Here is a 23,970-nt window from a genome sequence, read left to right as displayed (position 1 = left end):
CAGAAGGAATGGTGTGTGACTTAAAGGACTAAGTCATAAAAGACATGGTGGCTACCTCCTAGCTCTCTCAGATCACTCACTCTACAGTTCTGAAAACACACAAGCAGCCGCATGGAGAAGGATCCATCTTTTTTTTTTTTTTTTTAATTGTGGCTGGCATCTTTTTTTTACCCTCAAGGAAGTGAGGCAAGGAAGTGAGGCCTCTGGACACCAACCAACACTAACTCACCTAGCATCTGACCCCCTAACACCTCCAACCCCAGTCACCTGAAGGTGACAGCAACCTCAGGAGAGACACTGAGACAGAACCATCCAGCTAAACTGCTTTCTATTCCTGACCACCAACACTGAGATATTGTTTTAAACAACTAACTTTTGAGGTAATTTGTTACTCAGTAATAGACAACTAATACACAAGCTTAACGTAAACTGCTTTTTAAATAAAACTGAAAATATGACCTTAGTTTTTATGTATCTTTCAAATTCAAACCTCCTAATTCTTGACTCAGGAAATTATTTCAAGGTTGGTAGAAGTCCTTTACCTTTAACAGTACTTTAAAGTCCACACCTTTCATAGTTCTCTCCCCACCCATTAACTCTGAGTGAACACAAGGGCAAGAGAGAATATGTATTAAAAAATAAAAAGGAAAAGGTTCTGGTAATCTTCCCTGGGCTGAGGATGGGGTTGCTTTTTAAACTGCTGGAATAAAAAGGGTTAAAAATAATCAGTGCAGTTTGTACTTCAAGACGTCCTACTGTGTCTAATCTCTGATTTTTTAGTATCAGTACTATATTCCTTTTCATTGCCAAATAATATTCCACTGTATGGTTATACACATTTTATCCATTCATCAGTTCATTGACATTTAAGTTGTTTCCACCATTAGGCTAGTATGAGTAATGTTGTTATGAACATTCATGTACATGTTTTTGTGTGGACATTTTTATTTCTCTTGGGAATACCTAGGAGTGAGATTGCTGGGTCAAATGACTCTATTTAACATTTTGATGAACTATCAAACTATTTACCAAGGTGGCTGTACCATTTTACAGTCCCTCCAACAATGTAAGAGGGTTCTAATTTCTCCACATCTTTACCAGTATTTGTTATTATCTGTCTTTTAGATATTAACCACCTAGTGCATGTGAAATAGTGTCACATTATGTTTTGAACTGCATTTCTCTAATGACTAATATGTTGAGCTTCTTTTCATGTGCTTATTGGCCATTTGCTCACCTTCTTCAGAGAAATGTCTTTCAAATTCTTTGTTTTTAATTGGGTTGTCTTTTTTATTGTTAATTTGTAAAAGCTCTTTTTATATAATCAAGATACAAGTTCCTTATCAGATATATGATTTGCAAGTATTTTCTCCCATCCTATTGGTTGTCTTTTCACTTTCTTCATGGTATCCTTTGAGGTATAAAAGCTTTTCATTTTGATGAAGTCCAATTTATCATTTTTTTCTTTTGTTGCTATCACATCTAGGACACAAAGGCGACACTTTGTATCACCCGAGGACACAAAGATTTACTCATATTCCTTCTAAGAGTTTTATAGTTTCAGCTCTTATATCTTGGTCTTTGACCCATTTTGAACTAATTTTTGGTTACAGCATGAGGTAGGGATCCAATTTCATTATTTTGTATGTAGATATCTAGATCCAGTATTAGTTGCTGAAGAGACTATTCTTTCTCTTATTGGAGGGTCTTGACACCCTTGTCAAAAATCTATTGACCACATATGTGAGGTTTTATTTCTGGACTCTCAGTTCTATTCCACTGATCTGTACATCTACCTTTATGCCAGTACCACTGTCTTGATTACTATAGCTTTGTAGTAAATTTTGAAATTTGTAAGTTTCAATCTTGAAACTTTGTTCTTTCTTTTCACAACCGTTTTAGCTATTATGGGGTCCCTTTACTTCTACATGAATTTTAGGATCAGCTTGTCAATTTCTGAGGGGAAAAAAGCCTGCTGAGATTCTGTCCAGTGTTGATCATTTGGGTAACGTTGCAATCTTAACAACATTAAATCTGATCCATGAATTTCTTTCCATTTATTCATATTTTCATTAGTGTCTTTCAACAATGTTTTGTAGTTTTTGGTATACAAGTCTCATAGCTCTTCTTTAAATTTATTTCTATTTTATTTTTTGGATGCTATTGCAAATAAATTTTCTTTATTTCTGGAATGCTCATTGCTAGTTTAAAGAAATACAGTTAATTTTTTGTATATTGAGATTGTATCCTGAAATCTTGCTATATCCGTTTATTAGTTCTAATAGTTTTGTTATGGATTTAGGATTATCTATATAGAAGAGCATGTCACTTGTGAATAGAAACAGTTTTATTTCTTCATTTCTAATATGGATGCTTTTTTAAAATTAAATTTATTTATTTATTTATATCTATTTTTGGCTGCGTTGGGTCTTCGGGGCTGCGCGCAGGCTTTCTCTAGTTGTGGCAAGTGGGGGCTACTCTGTTGCCGTGCACGGGCTTCTCCTTGCAGTGGCTTCTCTTGTTGTGGAGCACAGGCTCTAAGCACGCGGGCTTCAGTAACTGTGGCACTTGGGCTCAGTAGTTGTGGCTTGCAGGCTCTAGAGCACGGGCTCAGTAGTTGTGGCCCACGGGCTTAGTTGCTCTGCGGCATGTGGGATCTTCCCGGACTAGGGATCGAACCCATGTCCCCTACATTGGCAGGCAGATTCTTAACCACTGCACCACCAGGGAAGCCCCTATGGATGATTTTTATTTCATTTTTATTGTCTAACTGCCCTGGGTCAGAACCTTCAGTGCAATGTTGAAGAGAAATGCCAAATGCAGACATCCTTGTCTTGTTCCTGAACTCAGGAGGAAAGTATTCAGTCAGTCTTTCACCATTAATATGATGTTAGGTGCTGTGTTTCCCTAGATACCCTTTATCAGGTTGAGGAGGCTCTCGTCTACTGCTAGTCTGTTGAGTATTTTATCATGAGAGGATGTTGGAGTCTGTCAAATGCTTTCTCTGCATCTATTGAGATGATCATGTTTTCCATCCTTTATTCTTACCATGTATGGTATATTACATTGATTGATTTTTCAGATGTTAAACTGAACTCATATTCCTAGGATAAATCTCACTTGATGATGGTACATAATCCTTATTATATATTGTTGGATTTGGTTTGCTAGTGTTTTGTTGAGGATACTATACTGCTTTTGTTACTTAACATCTTATCATTAGCATTTTCCAAAAGCTATGTGTTCTTCTGAAACCATTTTTAGCATATATGTCTACCATAATTTAACTATTTTCCTATAAGACATTTAGGATACTGTCAATCATCCGTTTATAAAATACATTTGTAATATATATTTCTGTTCATAAATCGCTGCCCAAGTTTTTATCATTTCTTTAAAGAGTTTTCTAGGAGTAGAATCACTGGGTCAATTCATATAATAATTTTTTAAGATTCATTCATAAAGCCAACTGCCTTCCAGGAAGATCATTTTGATTATACTCTCAATGACAATAAAAATGCCAATTTCAGCACCTCCTTGCTAATATCATCTCTTATAAAGAAACTTTACTAGTTCAAAAAATAAATAATAGTATTTCGTATATTTATTAAGGATCTGAAATTCTCTGATAAACTATCAGTTCAAGAACAATTGAACCACTGAACTAAAATGAATGAAATGCTGTATTTAACGATTTTTTTTAATGCGAAACAGGATCACAGTGGGAATAAACACAACTATCTAGCTGATTAACAGTACAGTAAAACCCCTTTAAGAAGTACTTTCAAGGGAAAGGAGGCTGCTCATTAAAAAAGAAAGAGGAAGTCCTTTCACCATACCGAAATAAGATACTTTTTTTTTTTTTTTTTTTTGCGGTACGCGGGCCTCTCACTGCTGTGGCCTCTCCCGTTACGGAGCACAGGCTTCCCGAACCGGGGCGCGAACCCGCGACCCCTGCATCGGCAGGCGGACTCTCAACCACTGTGCCACCAGGGAAGCCCCGAAATAAGATACTTTTTATTGACCAGTTCATGAAACAGCTCACCAAAGGAATTTCCCCCAAATACACTAAATTTTTTCTCCTTCCCTGTTCCTTCAATGCATATATTTTCATCTGAATCCTAATTACCTCAGTCAAATAAGCAAGACTATTTTTTGAGGGATTTAATAGGAGCATCTTTTCACATAAAGCGTAGAGATTTTGATCAGGTCAATATTTTATTGACTTCAAAGATAGTCCATTGTAAAACTGGATACCAGTATATAGTAAATGGCACTTTCTTTCCCAGAAACTTTTCTAAATTGATAATCAGAATAGCATAGTAGCATAAGATGGCTACCAGAGATGCTGCCTTTTAGGGAAAAAAATGAAATACTTTGACTATTGGCACACTGATTTTTTTTTTACATTGAAAGTGTTAGCTCCAATACAGAGATCAGTAATCTTCAAAGCAAATGAGGAAACACTATTTCAGTTTACTAGTATCTTTCCCCAAACTTGTTGATATTATTGAAAAACAGTGTACTTTCTGAGAACATTTAAGGTAATTTCTTCTACAGAAATCAATGTAGCCAAGTCTTATCCAAGTTTGTTTCTCCAGCATGTAGCAGAGTTCCTATCAAGTAATAAGCTCCGATTAATATTTGTTTATAAAATGAATGAACCTAACAGTAGCAGCCAATTAGCCACAAAAGATTTTGTTCTGGAACTAAGTAATTGCTATATCTTACCCTTATCATTTTATGGAAGATAGATGGTGAGGGACAAATAACTCCATGTTTTAGTTCAAAGCTAAAACAAACAAACAAAAAAGAGACTAGCTATTGCTGTAGTCACTTTGAAAGTAATATCTCTTCCTAGAATTACCTACTAAAAACATACTAGGTACTACTACCTTTTTCCTTATCTTACTATAGAGATTCACCTCTTGCTCTAATTTAAAATTCGAAATTCTAGCATTTAATATATATACTCCCCAAAATCTAGTGTTAGAAGAATCAAATGACTGTGTATGTGTGGAAGAAGTAATTTTTGAAACCTACAAAAGTAATTTCAGCTAAATCATTAAACAATTTTTTCTGAAACAAAAAGATTATTACCGTAAAGTATCTGATTAAGATTTTACCTTAAAAAAAAAAAAAATTTTACCTTTACAGTAGACTGGAAGCATGACACTTTCTGAACTTGTCTGCCAGTATCACAGTCCCATACCTAAATTTATGTTAAGAAATAATTTCTCAGCAGAATTTTTAAACCTTAATTATAATTTTTCTAATAAATCACAAATATTACACATTTACATAGAAAATATATAAAGCATGAAATATTTCATGTTTATACTACCACAAAAATCAATTCATCAACTTAGCATAGCAGACTTATAATGTAAAATAAGTCTGAGGTAATTTTACTATCAAACCATTTGAAAATACCAACAGAATGAATGGTCTGAATACTGAATGTTTACAGGCATTAAATATTGCAACTATATAAAATTTAAGTTTTATTCTCCAAAACAATCTACCGTAATCTAATAAACATTGAACATAAAATATTTATACTAAAAACTATCACATCCATTAATTAACATTTACTGAAAGCTCCTTCAATGTGCCTGGCATCATTTACTACTGTTATCTTGATTGAAAGAAGACAGTAACAGTGTATTCCTATTAACTATATACATATTTAAAATAATTACAGGACCTCTCATAAAATGTCCAAGGTTAGTTTGACTTAAGGAGCATAATGATTTTCAAATTTTTCATACCATTTCCTATGGTAAGATATACATTTTATATCATATCTGAGAACACATTTACATACAAATAAATATGTACATATATATGGATTCTTAAGACCATCACTTGACAAAGAAATAAAGTCTACCCTCAGCATTTAATTAATGAAGTTAGTTAACAGCAGAGACCCAAGCAGGGTAAATTTAGAATTCATATGAATAAAAGAAACTGCCAACAAAACAACCTGAAATTATTTTTAACAAAAACGTCATTCAGCGAAGGAAATAACTCTATACTATCATTTACAGTTAAAGTTTATACTGATATTGTCCCAGCTACTCACGTCTGCACTGTAATAGTAATTTTAATAATTGGCTCTAAATAGTATCATAGTACCTTAGGAACAGTCTAATAAAAAGTATTTGATATTCTATTTTTGCAGAGATTATACTGATGCTGAAAACAAACCCCAAAAAGAGACCTTTAGTCCATAAAATAACACTTGCCTCAACAGAGCAACAGTAGTAAAGCTACTCTGACCTAAACATATGAGTGCATATTATGCCCCTGTTTATGCAATATTGTAATCACCATAAAATACCATTTATCTCCACTTAAACCTTTTCTTCAAATTCTTTCACCTATTGGCACTCTGTCTAGAAATCACTTCAGCTGATGAGCTCATTTAAAGTGTGTCATAAACTATGTCTTGGTTCTACAGAAGCCTAAGAAACACCTATACCTTTGGACTTACTCCAAAACTTACTTCAGTAATGCTTGAAGCTATTTAAAGAGAATTCTCAGATAAGCATAGACTTTTTAAAGCTAATCTATGATACCTTAAAAAAAAAAGTAATGAAAGATTAGCTATCCATAGCATTTAGCTATGGCTTTCACAGACCCAATTCCACAAACAAATATAAAAGGGCTAAATTTATTTAAGAAAAATTTATTTATTTAAGAAAAATATTTTATGAAAGCAGTATTACGTAGTGATTCAGAGCTCTGACTCTGCAGTCAGTCTGTTGCCTTCTGCCCTATACTGGCTGCATGACCTTGGGCAAGTTACTTAACCTCTCTGTGCCTTTCTTTTCTTATTTATAAATGAAAATAATAGAAATACTTATTATAAGGATTAAATGGGTTAATAAATGTAAAATAGAACAATGCCTGGCACATATAAGCAATTTATAACACTTTACTATGGCTACTACATCTTAAATTTTCAATTGAAAGTATGGGGAGGAATGATCATTTACATTTTTTAATTGTTTGAAAATACTAAATATGGGGCTTCCTGGTGGTGCAGTGGTTAAGAATCCGCCTGCCAATGCAGGAGACACGGATTCAATCACTGGTCCAGGAAGATTCCACATGCCGTGGAGCAACTAAGCCCGTGTGCCACTACTGAGCCTGCGCTCTAGAGCCCATGAGCCACAACTACTGAAGCCCACGCGCCTAGAGCCCATGCTCCGCAACAAGAGAAGCCACAGCAATGAGAAGTCCGCGCACCGCAACAAAGAGTAGCCCCCGCTCACCGCAACTAGAGAAAGCCCGCGCGCAGCAACAAAGACCCAATGCAACCAAAAATAAATTAAATAATTTTTTTAAAAAAAGGCAAAGGAAACATAAATATTAAAAACAAAGGATCTGCCTGCCAATGCAGGGGACATGCGTTTGATCCCTGGTCTGGGAAAATCTCACATGCCGCAGAGCAGCTAAGCCTGTGTGCCACAACTACTGAGCCTGTGTGCTGCAACTACTGAAGCCCATGCACCTACAGCCCGTCCTCCACAGCAAGAGAAGCCACCGCAATGAGAAGCCCATGCACCACAACAAAGAGTAGCCCCTGCTCACCACAACTAGAGAAAGCCTGCATGTGGCAACGAAGACCCAACTCAGCCAAAAATAAAAATAAAATAAAATACTACATATATTAAACGCTGAGCAGATGGTAATTCGCTTTTCTGCCAGACTCATATCCTCAAAAAGTTCTTATGGGTTGGGGCCATTAAGTTTCTTTTGCTGTACAATGAACAGAAAAAAAAATGTGAATTATTCTCCAGTTCAACTCATCTTTGTTTCTCTAAATTGAAAAGCAATCTGAGATGAAAAATATTTTTAAGCCCACATTCTCCCATTTCCTGTTTTATGTAATTTGATATAATAGTAACTCTGAGAAAAACAGCTTTAGTTATGAAGTTTCCAACAACAATAAGCCTTAACTTGCAATTTCCAGTCTAATACTTTTCAGACGCCTAATACTTTTAAGTGTCTTATGAAGGCTAGAACAAAATCATTTTTGCTAAAACAGAATGTACAGACAGACCCCAAGAGGATAAAGACTAATAACATATGTACTGGTCCCTTGGATCACCATAGCTATGCCACTTGGTTCTATAAGGATATAATAACTGTTCTGTCAGCAGAAGCTGTCAAGATCAGTTGATTTTTTTCTTCACAAGCTTCCAAAGAAGGAAATGTAATAATAGCTGTTATCTTTTGAGTGTGTCCATTGAGTTCCAAAAGTTTTTCTCCTGTCTGAAATATCAATAAAATGTTAATAGTACTTCATATTTCATAACTTAAATAATCTTAAATGACAACATTAAGAAAAATCACCAGGTAGAAAATATATACATTCCATCTGAAATTACTTAGATTTTATAATTTAACTTTAAACAATCAAACAGTATCTAAACATTAGGTGCTAAGAGAGTAGCTATAACTAATTTTAATTATTTTCTAATAGAAAATACTAATTTTTAGCAGATTGTTACAGGAAGTTTAAAAGAGTATTCTTTCCATATGGTTTTAAGATTATAACTGTAAATTAAGCATAAAAATATCTGTAACTTAATCAGCAGGAAAAAAATAAGGAGTCTTCATTATGCAAGCATCTGTTATCTAAGTCTTCACAGTTATAACGCTGTGGAAGAAAATAAAAGTCAGCATAACAGTAACAACAATTGGATATATATATCCAGTAATGTATCAACCACTCATAAAGTCAGTATGGACTCTACTTCTCTCTAACATCAACAGCTATTCCCATCCATCCAATATCTTCATCTATCAGTTTCTCACTGATTTCCCAAGTAGTAAACATACAGAAATGCAATGTAAGTATAAGATAAATTGCAAATCTCTCCAAGGTTGCAGGATTTCATGATGCACGTGATGAACATAATGTTAAAAAAACTGCTTTAATCACAGGCAAAGCCACCGAAAAATGAGGATCTTGACTGAGTCAGACCAGATAACAATCCAAACAAGGGCAAGAAGATAAATGCTTCAAAAGAGAATAATTTGAGAATCCAAGGATAAGAAGAGAAGTCCTAGAGAAATCTGGTAAAGCCTTAAATATTTTTGAAAAAATAAACCTTTTATTATATTACTAGTATAGTCAAACATGATAAGAATGCTATATTATGCTATCAAACGATTCTGACAGAAAAACTGTCTTCCACAAAAGTCAACATCTGATTCATTTTCAGAATCAGTGCATAGTTGCTGATAAATTTTGTTTAATTAAGATTAAAACTTTTATTTTCATAACCTAGCATTTGTTTATCGGAAAAAATATTAAATAAAAAAACTCTATTATGGAACATTGGTCCTCATTTTAAATGCATTCATCCTAAGCAGCCCTTTCGAGCATTAACTAGTCTCAACCTACTGATATGCAGGTGTATCTCCAGATAATGTTTATGAATGCATACTCAACTATACAGTCATGTCTTTAATACACAATCCACATAGCAACAATACACACCTGGGCATTCCACACAACTACAATTCCATCATCACCAGCAGATGCAAATCTGGTTAGAGAAAAAAGGTCAAGAAAAAAAAAAATCACTGATGACATTTAAGTGCTAAGATTACAAAGATACCATCAGACCTTATTAATAGTATTTTGACTTACTAATATCAATACAGATTAAGTTCCTTAAACTAATTTAACAAATATTTACAGAATACCTTCTAAGTTTTGTGCCAGGTACTGAGAATCCAAAGATAAGTAAGACCATTCAGAAAGTTAAAATGAATAAACTGCTAGACTAAGAATAAGGGAGATCAATGATCTTTAAAGTCCTTCCTTGCTTTAAAATCATGATTAAACCCTGACTTAAGTGACATGAAACCAAGCTGAGGAAAAGCTACAGTGACAGGAAATGATATTCTAGGAGTGGAACAAAGGAATCATGTCCTTAGATTCCTTACTTTCTAGGTAAAGATATTTAGATATTTTAACTCTACTATTTAAAGCCAGTTTCTCTCCTTTGCTCCCCTCAGCTCTGTGGTCTTTCCACATAAATACTGTGTTCTTTGGTTTGGAAGGTTTGGTTTTTGTTTTGTTTTGTTTTTTTCAGCGAAAATTCTTGAAATGAAAAGAGGTAAAGGTAAGTTTGCTTCATGGCAAGAGAAAAGAGCTGTGATGAACTAAATTATAGCTTCTCTCCCCTCTTTACCACCCATTCACTACATGTCAAGGAACAATCATCTATATTTTGTAGAGTAGAAGATAACCATGACACAAACACTATCAAGAAAAATCACTTGTACAGGATTATTCATCCATAGTGCCTGCATTATAACAAAATCAAACACTACTCTCAAGCAGTGTCCCAACACAGTGGTGTACAGCAATCACATTGTAAGCATGTCAAGTAATTTGTTATTAATAATGTAGTACACAAGTTTGTAAATGATTTTTTTAATTGGAGTATATAGTTGCTTTACAATGTTTATTAGCTTCTGCAGTACAGCAAAGTGAATCAGTTAAACATATATCCACTCTTCTTTACATTCCCTTCCCATTTAGGTCACTGCAGAGCTGTAAATCATTCTTTAAGGAATCAAAATCAATTCAGTTGTTCCCATAATATCACTTGAATTCAAGGTTTGCTTTTCTGAATAGGAGAGAAAGAAGTGGTATTGTAGAGAGCCAGCTATGAACTGCATGCAGTTATGGTTAACAACCACTAATAAATGGTACTCTGTTAGCAGCTATGGCATTTAGAAAACGTGTTACTTCCTTGCAAGACTGTTAGTGTGTTTTCACAAAAATCTGGGCATGCCTTGAACAGCTTCATTAAAGTTATCATTGTAAGCCTTATGTGTGTCATTAGGAGAAAAGCAGAGAAGTGATACATTAGGATACAAGAATTACTTTGTTCCTTAGAGTATGTGTTCTATTGAATTTTACCCTATAGATATCCATATAATCTCACTACTTCAGTCATGTAACACTTTCCTTAACACTCCAAACTGAGCTTCAAGTTCAAATTTCTCATGCTCAGTTTCAAAGCCTCACACATAGCTATTGTCTTCACTGGCTCTGACAATTCCCATACCCAGCACTCGTTTCAAAATCCTTTGCTTACATTTTCTACTGCATGAGCTAAGAGATTATCCAGGAGATGGGAAACTGGCCTAATACAGTCTGACAAAGTCCGTTAGTAATTTTTTAATAAAGAGCTACGTATCTTTTTAACAGAAAGGACCTTTAAAACGTCTTAGTTAACTAGACAGAAATCATATAAAGAATTATTTTAAAATCCATACCTAACATTTATTTTCAAAATGAAATATAAAAGATATAGAGACTAAAAAGAAAACAATCATTTTATATTTTAAAATGTAATTTCTTATGCTTAATTACATAGATTTTCTGAATCAAAACACTAAACAATGCCTTGAGTATCAAAAATAGTCACTGGATGTAAATCTTTAATAGCTTATGTTTCTAGGCCTATTGATTTCTTTTTATTTGTATCATGATGGTGGGCAGGGCAGAACTCAAGGTCTTAAGATTTCTTTGGTATAAAACATCAATTTCTATTGATTCTTGAAACTCTTATAATTGCTTTTCTCCCTTTTAGAAGAGTGCAGGTTTAAAATACATACTTTTTTCTAACCCTGATTGTTAACTTCTCATTATTGTTTTATCATGTCTGAATCTCATGACTTCACAATGAGAGATGACTGAACGGTTGAGAGTTTAGAAATGAGATACAGAGCATTTCACCTCAAACTTTAATTCAATCAGTGGTGAACAAAAGTTAAATCTAAACAACGCTCAATAGTAATGCATGAAATCACAGCCCTTTTTGTTTTTAATTGTTCAGAGGTCAATTACCCAGTGTGTATATTATTCAAGCTTTTCAATTCTCATATATTCTATTGTTTGGGTTTTTTTTTTTTTTTTTTTTTTTTGCCATTCCAGTATTTCTTATTACCTGCTCTAAAGAGGAAACATGAAGCTTTAAAATGTAAACCAGTATGACTTTGCTACATATTAGTACCAATCATAAACTAACTAATAAAAGGGTGGGAGATCATTTGCAAATTATCCATTCTCCTAGGATGAATAACTGAAAACTAGCAGCACTATATCAGTTTATCTTAATCAGTTTATCCTCATCAGTCAAGCACACACTCCAACCATCTCCAAATTTTTAGAAATGAAAATTCAACTCAAGAATCCCTAACAGTAAGATATACTGTAATTGATTAAAAGAAGTAATGAACCATAAAAAAGAAGGAATTAAGATATTAATAAGGTTTAATCTAGTCAATGGAAGGAAGAATAGTGGCTATACTGTCATATAATAATATACAAAAAAAACTTTTAAACACTCTAAATTAATAGAATCCAAAGATTCAAATCTAAAGATAAGATTTTAAGAGAAATCCTTCTTTACTGATTAACACAAAATGTAGTGAGATTTCATGTCATGTGTCAGGGAACTGCCAAGATCAATTACATGTTGTTCTTGCTTCAAGATCTTAAAACTTAGTGATTGTTTAGAAATGTACTATATTTCATCAAATATAAGACATACTATTATTTTATGTACTATTAAGGAAAAAATGATGTCAATTATTAATGAAAGACACCACCAATTATATGATGTATCCAAATTTTAAGATGTTACAATAGGAAAATATAAGCTTTTTATAATCAATGAATTTTAGTAATTGTATTTATTGATCTTTCTAATATGGCACTTTCTAGTCCAACAAATTTCTGATTATGTCTAGCAGGTTTAAAGGACTGAAGAAATGCTTTTTCAGTAAATAAATGAATAAGCAAACACTTAAGTGTTAGAAGGGCTCTGTAGGACTTCCCTGGTGGTGCAGTGGTTGACAGTCCGCCTGCTGATGCACGGGACACGGGTTTGTGCCCCGGTCCAGGAAGATCGCACAATGTGGCGGAGCAGCTAGGCCCGTGAGCCATGGCCGCTGAGCCTGCGCATCTGGAGCCTGTGCTCCGCAACGGGAGAGGCCACAACAGTGAGAGGCCCGCGTACCGCCAAAAAAAAAAAAAAAAAAAGGGCTCTGTAAAATAGATTAATAGTATTAATGTAACCTCACTTTCCCCTTTAATCATGACTAATATACCAACATACTGTCAAAACAAAACTAGAAATTCAAAATATGTGAAGCCCAGAATCTCACCACATACAAAAATAAATTCCTTTTATTTTTTCATTTTCCTGTCCCATTCTTTTTTTTTATAAATTTATTTTATTTTATTTATTTTTGGCTATGTTGGGTCTCTGTTGCTGTGCACAGGCTTTCTCTAGTTGTGGTGAGCGGGGGCCACTCTTCGTTACGGTGCGTGGGCTTCTCATTGCAGTGGCTTCTCTTGTTGCGGAGCACGGGCTCTGGGCATGTGGGCTTCAGCAGTTGCGGCACACAGGCTCAGTAGTTATGGCTCGTGGGCTCTAGAGTGCAGGCTCAGTAGTTGTGGCGCACGGGCTTACTTGCTCCACAGCATGTGGGATCTTCCCAGACCAGGGCTCGAACCCGTCTCCCCTGCATTGGCAGGTGGATTCTTAATCACTGCACCACCAGGGAAGCCCCTCCTATCCCACTCTTATGCATAACCTTCAAGTTTTCTCAACTTGAAACCAACTCTTTAAAAATACTCATTGAGACTGTACATTTAATTTAGTGACATTTAATTAAATGACTAAGCAAAAACTATACGCATGAAAAAAGTTTAAAAACATGAAGTGTGATTTAATGAAGACCTATAGCAGAGCTTCTAGAATGTTCCATCCTCTCTTCCCCTCATTATGAGAATTGTGAGAGTCAATGATCCACTCATTCAAGAAATATTAAGCATTAACTATATATTAAGCATTAACTTTATATATCTATATGCTTGATCCTGAGGGTAAAGATCAATGAGATAGTTCTTGCCCTTGAAAAGCTCACAGTCTACATTACTATGGAATGCTACAGGGTCCAAATTATGAATCCATTGAGAATTCTCAGTTATACTCATTTCAGTTTATAGAAATCATTTCCTTTAAACACCTTCCTTTGGACAGCTCAGAGAAAGCACTCCCATTCTTGCCAACTGTGGGCTTAAAGTACAGCAAAGGTTCACAAAGATTTGTATAAAATAAAATATTTCCACATGTAATTCCTATGTCCATTACCTACATGCTTATTTAATAGTCCTTATTCAAAAGAATTTATTTCAATTAAGTCAAAGGTGCTACAGATTCAAACATAACCTTAAAGGACATAAAAAATATAATCCATAAACCTGAACATAAACTTTCCTGTATTCAATATTTACATAACCATAAAGCACTGGAAAAATAATAGAGTACTATCATGGCAATACAGAAGTCCCCATGGTTAACTAACTTCCCACCAAATCGACAAGTACTTTCTAATCATGATGCAACTAAAACAGTATACAGTTTTTACAATGTAGTAAAGTTGAAAAACTTCTACTAGAGAAAGTTCCTTGGCCTCTCTCTGTCCCACTGATGTAATAAATGAGTTTAAGAGAATGAATTGAGTATGCTCAGTTCAGACCCTTCTGGGTTTTCTCTGAGATTTGACTGTTCATAAAGAGGCAACATTCTGGTCTGCTCTTATTTTTGAGGTAAACTTACATCCAAGTGGGAGGCTTGCAGATGTCCAGCAGTACCCGTGATTCAGTGACGTCTACGTAACTCAGGGTGAAAATCAGGAAACCCACTGTGGTTGTATATCAAAGCTACAACCTTTAGTCCAGCTTTTTGCTAGTTATTACTTTATTAAGCTGATGGGTTCATGTCCATCTGTGTGATTCCTGCATCTAATAATACATCAAAGCTACATCCTTTAATCCAGCTTTTTGATAGTTATTACTTTATTAAGCTGATGGGTTCATGTCCATCTGTTTGATTCCTGCATCTAATAATATCTAAGAAAAAATTTTATTTTACACTGAAACAAAAATACCTTTTAAATTGGTGTTTTTTTCCTCTATATCAAATATATATCATTTTTAAACTTTTCATTATGAAGAATTTAAGTATATATAAAAGTAAAAACAGTATAAGAAAAATCTCCAGGTAACATGTCTTCAATAATTATCAACTCATGACCAATACTGTTTCATCTGTACCACAGCCAATCCCCCCTTTGCAGATTATTCTGAAGCAAATCCCAGTCACTGTATTTCATTTCATCAATAAATATTTCAATATATATTTACATCACAACTAAAGTTAACATTTAATTTCTTAATGTCACCACAGTGTAATCAAATTTCCCTGTCTCACAATGTTTTTTAAGTGTATTAGAAGCAGGATCTAAATAAGGTTCATACGCTGCAACTGATCTCTAAAGTCTCTCTTGTTCTATTGATTCTTTCTTCATGTATGTTTTTCCTTGCAATTAAACATTTGTCTTACAGAGTTCTGGATTTTGCTAGCTACCTTCTTATGTTGTCATTTGATATACACCTCTGTCCCCTGCGTTTCTAGTAAATTGAGAGATCTAAAGACTTAATCATATTTGAATTTGACTTTTTGGTAAGACCACTTCATAAGCAGTTTATGTACCCCAACAAGAAATACAATTTCCAGCAATCTTTTTGTGTGTGTGTGATGTTAACAGCTATCAATAACCATTGCCTAAATTTGTTATTATATTAGAGGTTGCGAAATTATAATATTCCAATTCCATGATTCTTCCTAACTTGAATTCTTCTATAAAGACAATGTCCTCTCATCCAACATTACTGATCTCAAGATAGAGTTTGTATAGAAAGGCAGTATAGATCTTGACTTGCAGATACCCCTTCAAGAGAGGACTTGCTGCCCAGCTATGAGGAATATGGTTATCTGCCTCCAGCTGTTGACTTCAGGGTCCATTTCAGCTTTCAAGTTGAAGTCAAACTATCTCAGTTGGCCCCCAGCCCCTGGGATATAAGCAAGTTGGTGGAAGCCAGGGCACGTTCTTGGATGGCCCTCAGCCAATGTCTAAGCATTGCAGGCAAACACTCCTAGTTATTTCCCTAATGCAGGACTCATCTAACGAGCATTCTTTCCTCCAGAGCTCCACATTGGGCTTACAGAGACTTTGTCAAATCTGCATCACAGTTTGAGACAGCTCCCCTTGTCCAATCCTGCTTCTTCCCTTTTCCCTTCAATGGTATTTCTCTCTAATAAACCTTTTGCATGCTTAATTCCATTTTACTGTCTACTTCCCAGGGAAACCAGGTATTAGGAGGATCTAAATGATCTTGATTACTGATTTCTATTCTCTAAGTGTTAGTGAAAAAGATATTCTTAGCTTTAGAACATTGTCTTAAAGATGTAACATACTGTTTGCTGTTAGTGAATTATCAAACTGTACTGAGTTTGTCTAGATTCTTGTGAATGTACAGCTTCACCAGTCAACCTAAAGTACATTTTTTTTCTTCAGTCTGGCATTTCATGGGTCATCTGATTCTTTTCCAGTCATGATCACCATCCTACATAACCTTGTCTGTTTCCTGGAGGAGCAAGGGATGGTCAAATGAGCAACAGAGAAAACTATTCTTAAAATGTGTTATGAACTCAGTTTAGTTTAATATGTCAAATGCTAAAGTATTACATGCAATTTTTAGCACAGTCCACTTTTTGGATGACTCTTGCTGAGGCTTAGCCTTCTTTAGTGATCTCCCAATCAATATGACCCTCACTTTATGTTCAAAAAATACTAAAGAAGATAAGAAAAGGCTGCTGTCTGTTAGGTTATACAGGATTTATTTGGTATCTTCAAAAACCAACCTGAGAAAATTTTCCACTCACTGCTTTTAGCTGAGCCACTGAGAAAACAAGAAAATCCTTCAGCAAAATTCTCAATAAAATGATATTATCTAAAGACCTGAAGCGTGAAACCTGGATTACAACAGCTGACCAAAAACCCAGAATGTGATGTCTATAAAAACTAAATAAAAACATAAAAAGTATAACAATATTTATTTAAAAACTGGAAAGATATTTCTATAATTTGACAATGCATATATAATATACATATGTAACAGTAAAAAGATATCTGAATTATCTAAACTATTAAATCAAGAATGAAAACACTGAGCTCTACTATTTATAATAGTTACATCATTTGTATATTTTTAAATGTATTTCTTACCAATAATGACTCTTTCAGTTTTGTTTTGTTTTTCTAGTACACTACAGAATTAAATCTTTTAAAACAAAACAGATTGAAAGTTCTTCAGGTCTGCAACTGAGTAAAAAACTTCATACCTAATTATATGTAACTTTTGACAAAGTCATGACTTCAGTACAAAGAATTAAATGTGGTTCATGTAGTAATATGTTCACTTGACAGCAAAAGCCAAAAAGTAGGCTTTTTAAAAAAATCTATTCTAGACATTTAGATTCACTGTGGTATACAGCAAACGTGGCCACCAATCTCCCTATTTCCACCACCACTTGCAGTAGGATTTAGTTGCTTCTCCCATCAAGACGTAGAGTTTATTTATCAACTTACTGAATTCACTCCAGCTCCTGACTTGCTTTAGCCCATGAGACAACATCAAACATGATGAAAACAGACTTGAAAAGAGTTTTACACTGGGGCTTGCCCTTTTGCTGGTATTTGAACTCCATCCCTATGGGAACTAGCACTTGAGTAACCACATGGAGAGAGACCCCAGTCATCCCAGCTGAGACCACTGTAAACCTGCCAACCCCATCTACCTGGTGACCACAAAAGCATAAGCGAACCTAACCAAGATCCGCTGATCCCAGCAGAGACAAAAGAACCCACCCAGCTGAGCCTAACCCAAATGCCATCCCACAGAATAGTGAAATAAATAAATAGTGTTTGTTTTAAACTACTAAATTTGGGCTGATATTTGACAAGGACAACAGATTACTGATATACTCACCTACAGCTTTTTACTGTTTACGTAACATTTACTATATCATTGAATAACTGCAGTATACACAAGCACTACTTTGGGAAAATGTAATCAAATATCAGTACCTGTACAATGATCATTACTCTACAAGATGGCCTTTTCTGCAGATTCTTCTAACTATGTAGTAAGAATAATCAAGAAGATATTTTAAAGGACAGATAGCAATCAACATGGAATCTTAACAGTTAATCTATTAAAAAAAAATTTAAAGACCACATCCTGAAAGTATACTGTATATTTTGTATTTAGCTTTCTTAGACAAAACTATTTGAGGACTCCTTAAAGCCCAAATATTAGGGATTATGGTCTAAGAAATCATTTTGGTTTTTTTTTTTAACTTACGTTTTAGCATCTTACAATGGTAAAAGACGGTACCAGAAAACTTTAGTTGTCCAAATGTCCTATCTTTCCAAAAATGTTTAGTTTCAAAGATGACTGACTAAATAAATAAGTAAATGTCTCTTAGGACATGGCAACAGTAAGTATTACCAAAAAGGGTGAAGATTATTATACTGTGGCTGACATGCTATAATTTGGTTGGCTCACATCACAACATGAAAATTGTGTTAATAGGCTAGTAATACCAAAAAAAGGCAAATCCTTTCAAGCAAAAGTTGAGGAGCATATTTTCATAATAATTTGGCTGGACTTGTCCCTGGTTTCTAAAAGAGAGCTGGGCCCCTCAGAGCTCACCTGAGTTTATGCTAATGAGATGACTCATGGTGGACCCCTAGACAATTTAAGGATGGGGACTGGCCATATGGGGAATATGAACCATGCAATTAGAGGGTTGGGGCTTTGAGCCATGGGGTATCATCCTGACCTCCCAACCTGGGGGAGCAAGGAGGGGATGGCAGGGAGAGAAGGGCTGGAAATTGAGTTCAATCATGAGGCAAATAAGTGAAACAATCATTCCCATGTAATGAAACCCCAATAAAAACTCTTGACACCCAGAGCTTGAGTGAGCTTCCTCACTGGTGATATGCATTGATGTGCTGAAAGGGTGATGTGTCCTGAGGACACAGAAGCCTTACATTTGGGACCCTCCTAGACCTTGCCCTATGCATCTCTACATTTGGCTAATCCCGATCATATCATTTATAATAAAACTGTAATCATAAGTATAGTGCTTTCCTGAATTCTGTTAGTCATTCTAGAGGATTATCAAACCTGAGGGGGTAGTAGGAATTTGTAGTTAATTGGTCAGAAGTGCAGGTGGCCTGGGAACCCTGGAGATTGCAGCTGTGACTGAGGTGAAGGGACTGTTGTACATGACTGTGCCCTTAACCTTTAAAATTCAACCTAACTCCAGGTAGTGCCAGAATTGCACTGCACATGGGAAAAGCAACTAAATACCAAAAACATAAAAAGAGCAAAGAGAAGACAAGGTTAAAAAACATCAGCAGTGATAGTGAGAATTAGAAATAATCACAGTAGCAGTCACCCATGGAGTCAAAAATGGAAGGAAAAGAAGACAGTATCAAAGGCAAAAGAGAAAATTAAGAGATGATAGGGGAATAACTGATAAGGACAAGAGAAGTGGAGTTAGAGAGTTAGGATGGCATGCAACATGTACACTTAATAGTTGAGGGAATCATTCATTCATTTAACAACTATTAATAACCTGCTACATGTAAGGCACTGTACCAGGTACTAAAGATACTGTGGTGAATAAAAAAAAAACATGGCCCTCACTCTCATCTAGAGAGGAAGATAAATATTATACAGTTACACAATTAATTGTGTAATTGTTATTAAGGCTACAAAGGATAACTGTATAATTGAACAAAGTCTTAATAAAACAGATATACAGATCAATAATAAGCTAAATGTACAGTTCTAAGACCTACACACCTTCATCTCTATTTGCAAATATATTAAACACAACATTATACATGTTAGCAAGGAAGTACAGAATAATGTACATTTTAAAGGGTTTCACAAATAACAAAAAATTCAGATTAAATCCTTACCTTACCTTCCACTAAAAACAGTACATTCCTGGAAGGTACCTGATATTTAAACATTTCCCATATTGGTTCTCAAATTTAGCTTCACCTTAACATAGTTAAAACTCCCATCAACATTTTAAAGTCATACACTTCCTTTAAACTAATGAAAATATTTGTGAGTATTCAAAAAGACCAAAAAAAAAAAAAAACAAACAAACAAAAATAAGATCACCAGAAATGATATCCCGACTTTTGGGCAAAAAGACTTCAGACACATATTTCATCAAGAGGCAGAGGTCAATTTCTACTAAATGTTATTAATGATCAGTTTTGAAATTTTTAGAAAAGCTGGATTAATTTTGAAGTTGTTTTTAACATACAATTCCCTAAAAACTCTTTCCAAACAGTAGTCAATTGGAAAACTAGAGTTTCTTACCTGTAATCATCTAACTGTACCAGAAACCGTACAATATCATGATGAGCTTTCAGTACAAGCAGTTCAGTGTAGGGGTTCTGGGTTTGTTCTTCACCTATTGTCTGTAAAGGAGATTGCTTGTAATGGGGAGAAAAAAAAGAGAGAAAAAAAGAGATAAAATGATTTATGATAAAAGACCACATTCGAATAAAACACATGGTATGCATCTAAGAACACAAGTTTTAAAAAACTGTAAGATATTATGTTCTAATACTATATATTATTTCCCCTAATATCAAGTAACTGCCAATTTAACATAAAACATTTCTCTTACCACAAATCCACATCATAAATTTTAAATTTTGAACTCAAAATAAATTTTTAAAGGGTGTATTTTGTTTCATGGAAATTACACCTCAATAAACCTGACCTAAAAAATCAATGGGCCAGGGGCTTCCCTGGTGGTGCAGTGATTGAGAGTCCGCCTGCAGATGCAGGGGACACGGGTTCGTGCCCCAGTCTGGGAGGACCCCACATGCTGCGGAGCGGCTGGGCCCGTGAGCCATGGCCGCTGAGTCTGCACGTCCAGAGCCTGTGTTCCGCGACAGGAGAGGCCACAACACTGAGAGGCCCGCGTACCACAAAAAAAAAAAAAAAAAAAAATCAATGGGCCAAACCAACACAATATTTTAGGATGGGTGTTTGCCAATTAAAACTTGGCAGAAACAAAACTGAAGGTCAAAGGGGTAAAATATAGACTAAAACAGTGCCTACGCCATTACAGGCACTCAACACATGTTTACTGAATAAATAAAGGAAGAAATGAAATAATTCAGTCAATGAATTCAATAAATTCAACTTCAGACAGTAGCATTGATAAAGATAACTGGTAACATTTACAGAGTATTAAGCTCAGTCCTAAACCTACACACCTTCATCCCTATTTGCAAACAGGTGGGCGGCAGTCCATATGCCACACACTGGGTAAAGCACATATGGCTTATAACTCACCCAATAATTCTGTAAGGTAGATCTTATCAACCCCATTTCTATAGTCAAACCCAGTACTATTTCAGATTAAAAAAACCTGTGTTCTTAACCTCTGAACTGCAGTTTCTCAAACTTGACACTACTGACATTTTGGACTAGGTAATTTTTTTGTTGAGGGCTTTCCTGTGCATTGAAGGATGCTCAACATCATCCCTGGCTTCTACACACTAGATGCCAATAGAAATCCAACCTCTCCCCCCACCCCCAAATCGTGACAATCAAAAATATCTCTGGACATTGCCAAATGTCCTCTAAGGGGCAAAATCATCCCAGCAGACAAACACTGCTTAAAATTAGGGGAAAATCTTTGGTTCTGATAATGTACAGATTCACAGCAGTTCTAAAACTGAAGTACTTTTACATGAAGAAATGTACAATTTAACACACATGAATTTTTTTTAATTCACCTTCAAAGCAGTAATTTTTTATTTATCCCATCTCCCTTCTAGCAGTGGTTCTGATGAGAAAAGTAAAGGCAAGAAATCTGAAAACTGTATACCACTTCCCCCAAATGAAAGCTTGCCAAGCACGGCAGAATTAGTTAATCAAATTCTACAACTTATCAAATAATCGGGTTAACACATAATTGTCATATATATCACAAATGGACTAATCACTTTTCCACAATTCTTTCATAATCTTTAGAATTCAAGCCTATCTGAAATAAGCCTAATTTTAAATAAGAAATACTTCTTAAAAATTAGACAATAAGCCTCAACTGCAAAAATATGAGGAAGTTAAAACGGAGAAATAACGTTGCTTAGCTTACAACCACCCAAGTTTTTTTTTAACAATCAAAACAACTATTTTCTATTAAAAATAAAAGGGAATTCAACATAAATTCTATTCTTCAGTGGCATATGAAATAAATTCCAGACCTCGACACTTTTCAGCTTCCAAAATTATTTTATTCGCAACATTTCAAATGTAAATCTCATTAGTCTGGTCAGTTATTCAGGCCCATGAAGAAAGTGTGACTATGGAACCCAAAATAGCAGCTAAAACATAATTTATTTTACTTTTAAGCAAATTATTTTTAAAATAATTATATCTTTTTTGGTTTTATATAAATAATCAAATTAATTTCATATTCCATGAGCAAGCATCAGTTGATGTTGGGAAGCGACACCATATCAAACAAACCAGAAGTGTAAATCTGCAGTCACCGTTTCTTAGTCTCTACCAAACCGGATACTTTTTCTGTTGAAGTGAGACTGGTTTACGTGGGGAGACCAGTTAAGGGTCCTTGAGCCTGTTGCTGAACTACGTCAGTTTCAGTTTCCACACCTAGTGGAACATGGATTTACCTCTCAGGGAAAGAGCCCCCGAAACCCGACCCCGCCGACCCCGCCCTCGCAACCCGCAGGCCCCGCCTCCGCCGGGTCTTCCTCATCCTGTCAGCTCTCCGGCTCACACAAGCCGCAGCTATGGCAAGCAAAGCCTCTGCGTTGGCAGGCAGGGTCCACCCCGGGGTTTACCTCGGCCAGTCCCTGAGGTTCTCGGCCTCCCCCGATCAGCCATCGCAACATCCGGGCAGCGACGGCGTTTCGCGGGCCTAGGCCCCAGTCAGCCCGCACTCCGCGCCAGGCTCAGCCTTTCTCCTACCTCTCTGGTAGCAGCTCAATGGAGGCGCTAATACCTGCCTTCTCAGATTTGCCCAAAATACGAAGTACGAAGCAGAACGCAACGAAGAGGGAAGACTTTTGTCCCCAAAGAGCTGCCGTACCCACCCGCAAGAGGTTTGGTTAAGGGGAGCCGCCAGGGGAGCAGCAGCAGCCGAAAGCTAGGGTGTCCGCGGAGGTTCAGAGGCCCGCGCGGCACCAAGTGAGCACGCGCGGGGCGTCGCCTGATTTGCGCACAGAGCCTGGGTAGTTCGAGCGGCCCCTTGTGGACACGCGGAACGCAGCAACTGGAGCCCGTCGTTGCGCAAGTGCTGCCAAGAATAAATAGTCCCCTCCCTTTTTAGATGGCTTTTGCATCTTTCACTTGGCAAGCTTGGGGACCAGGAAGCCTTTCCATCTTCCGGCGGTTTCCTAAAGAGCTACCTGGAGAAAGTGAACTTCAGTAGGCTTTTTCATCCGGGCTAATATCAGTGGCACGTGTGTACACCAGAATAAATCTGGCCAGTATTTATTGTGTGCTGTAGTACAGGTACTGTGCTAAGACTTTACATAAATCCTAACTGTAACCCTATACTGCCTATACTCCCTATTTTATAAAGAAACTGACCTCTGAAAGACTGGGTAGTTTGTCTACGGATAACAGCTAGAAGGTGGCTACACACGCTGAAACCAAATATCCTAGCTCCAAAATTAGTGCTCTTAACTGTATGCTATACTGTTTCACATAATCTCCCTAAAGAATAGAAGGCACTACACATCCTCTTTTTTTGACTTTTTTTGTTGAAGTATAGTTTATTTACAATGTTTCAGGTGTACAGCAAAGTGACTCAGTTATACATATATATTCCTTCTCAGATTTTTTTCCTTTATATAAGATATTGAACATAGTTACCTGTGCTGTTCAGGTTTTTGTTGTTTATTCAATATTTTATATATAATGGTGTATATCTGTTA

At 35.7% G+C, this 23,970-nt stretch overlaps 1 protein-coding gene across 2 annotated transcripts in view; it reads right to left on the bottom strand.

Moving 5' to 3' along the window:
- WDR41 (WD repeat domain 41) overlaps nucleotides 1-23,379 on the bottom strand; it is a 42,997-nt gene extending 19,618 nt beyond the window's left edge. For both annotated transcript variants that reach the window (XM_060009281.1, XM_060009282.1), the window contains exons 1-5: nucleotides 22,873-23,379; nucleotides 20,366-20,481; nucleotides 9,518-9,566; nucleotides 8,152-8,283; nucleotides 5,150-5,212 (exon numbers count right to left, since the gene is read on the bottom strand). In XM_060009281.1, the coding sequence (XP_059865264.1) occupies nucleotides 5,150-5,212; nucleotides 8,152-8,283; nucleotides 9,518-9,566; nucleotides 20,366-20,481; nucleotides 22,873-22,923 (411 nt within the window). In that variant the 5' untranslated portion in view covers nucleotides 22,924-23,379. The remainder of the gene's footprint in view (nucleotides 1-5,149; nucleotides 5,213-8,151; nucleotides 8,284-9,517; nucleotides 9,567-20,365; nucleotides 20,482-22,872) is intronic.
- Nucleotides 23,380-23,970: the final 591 nt, after the last annotated feature.

The sequence above is a fragment of the Delphinus delphis genome, chromosome 3 (assembly GCF_949987515.2).
Source record: "Delphinus delphis chromosome 3, mDelDel1.2, whole genome shotgun sequence".
Classification (NCBI taxonomy): domain Eukaryota; kingdom Metazoa; phylum Chordata; class Mammalia; order Artiodactyla; family Delphinidae; genus Delphinus; species Delphinus delphis.
The sequence above is the reverse complement of the archived record's forward strand: the minus strand, read 5'-3'. Positions and strand labels throughout refer to the sequence as shown.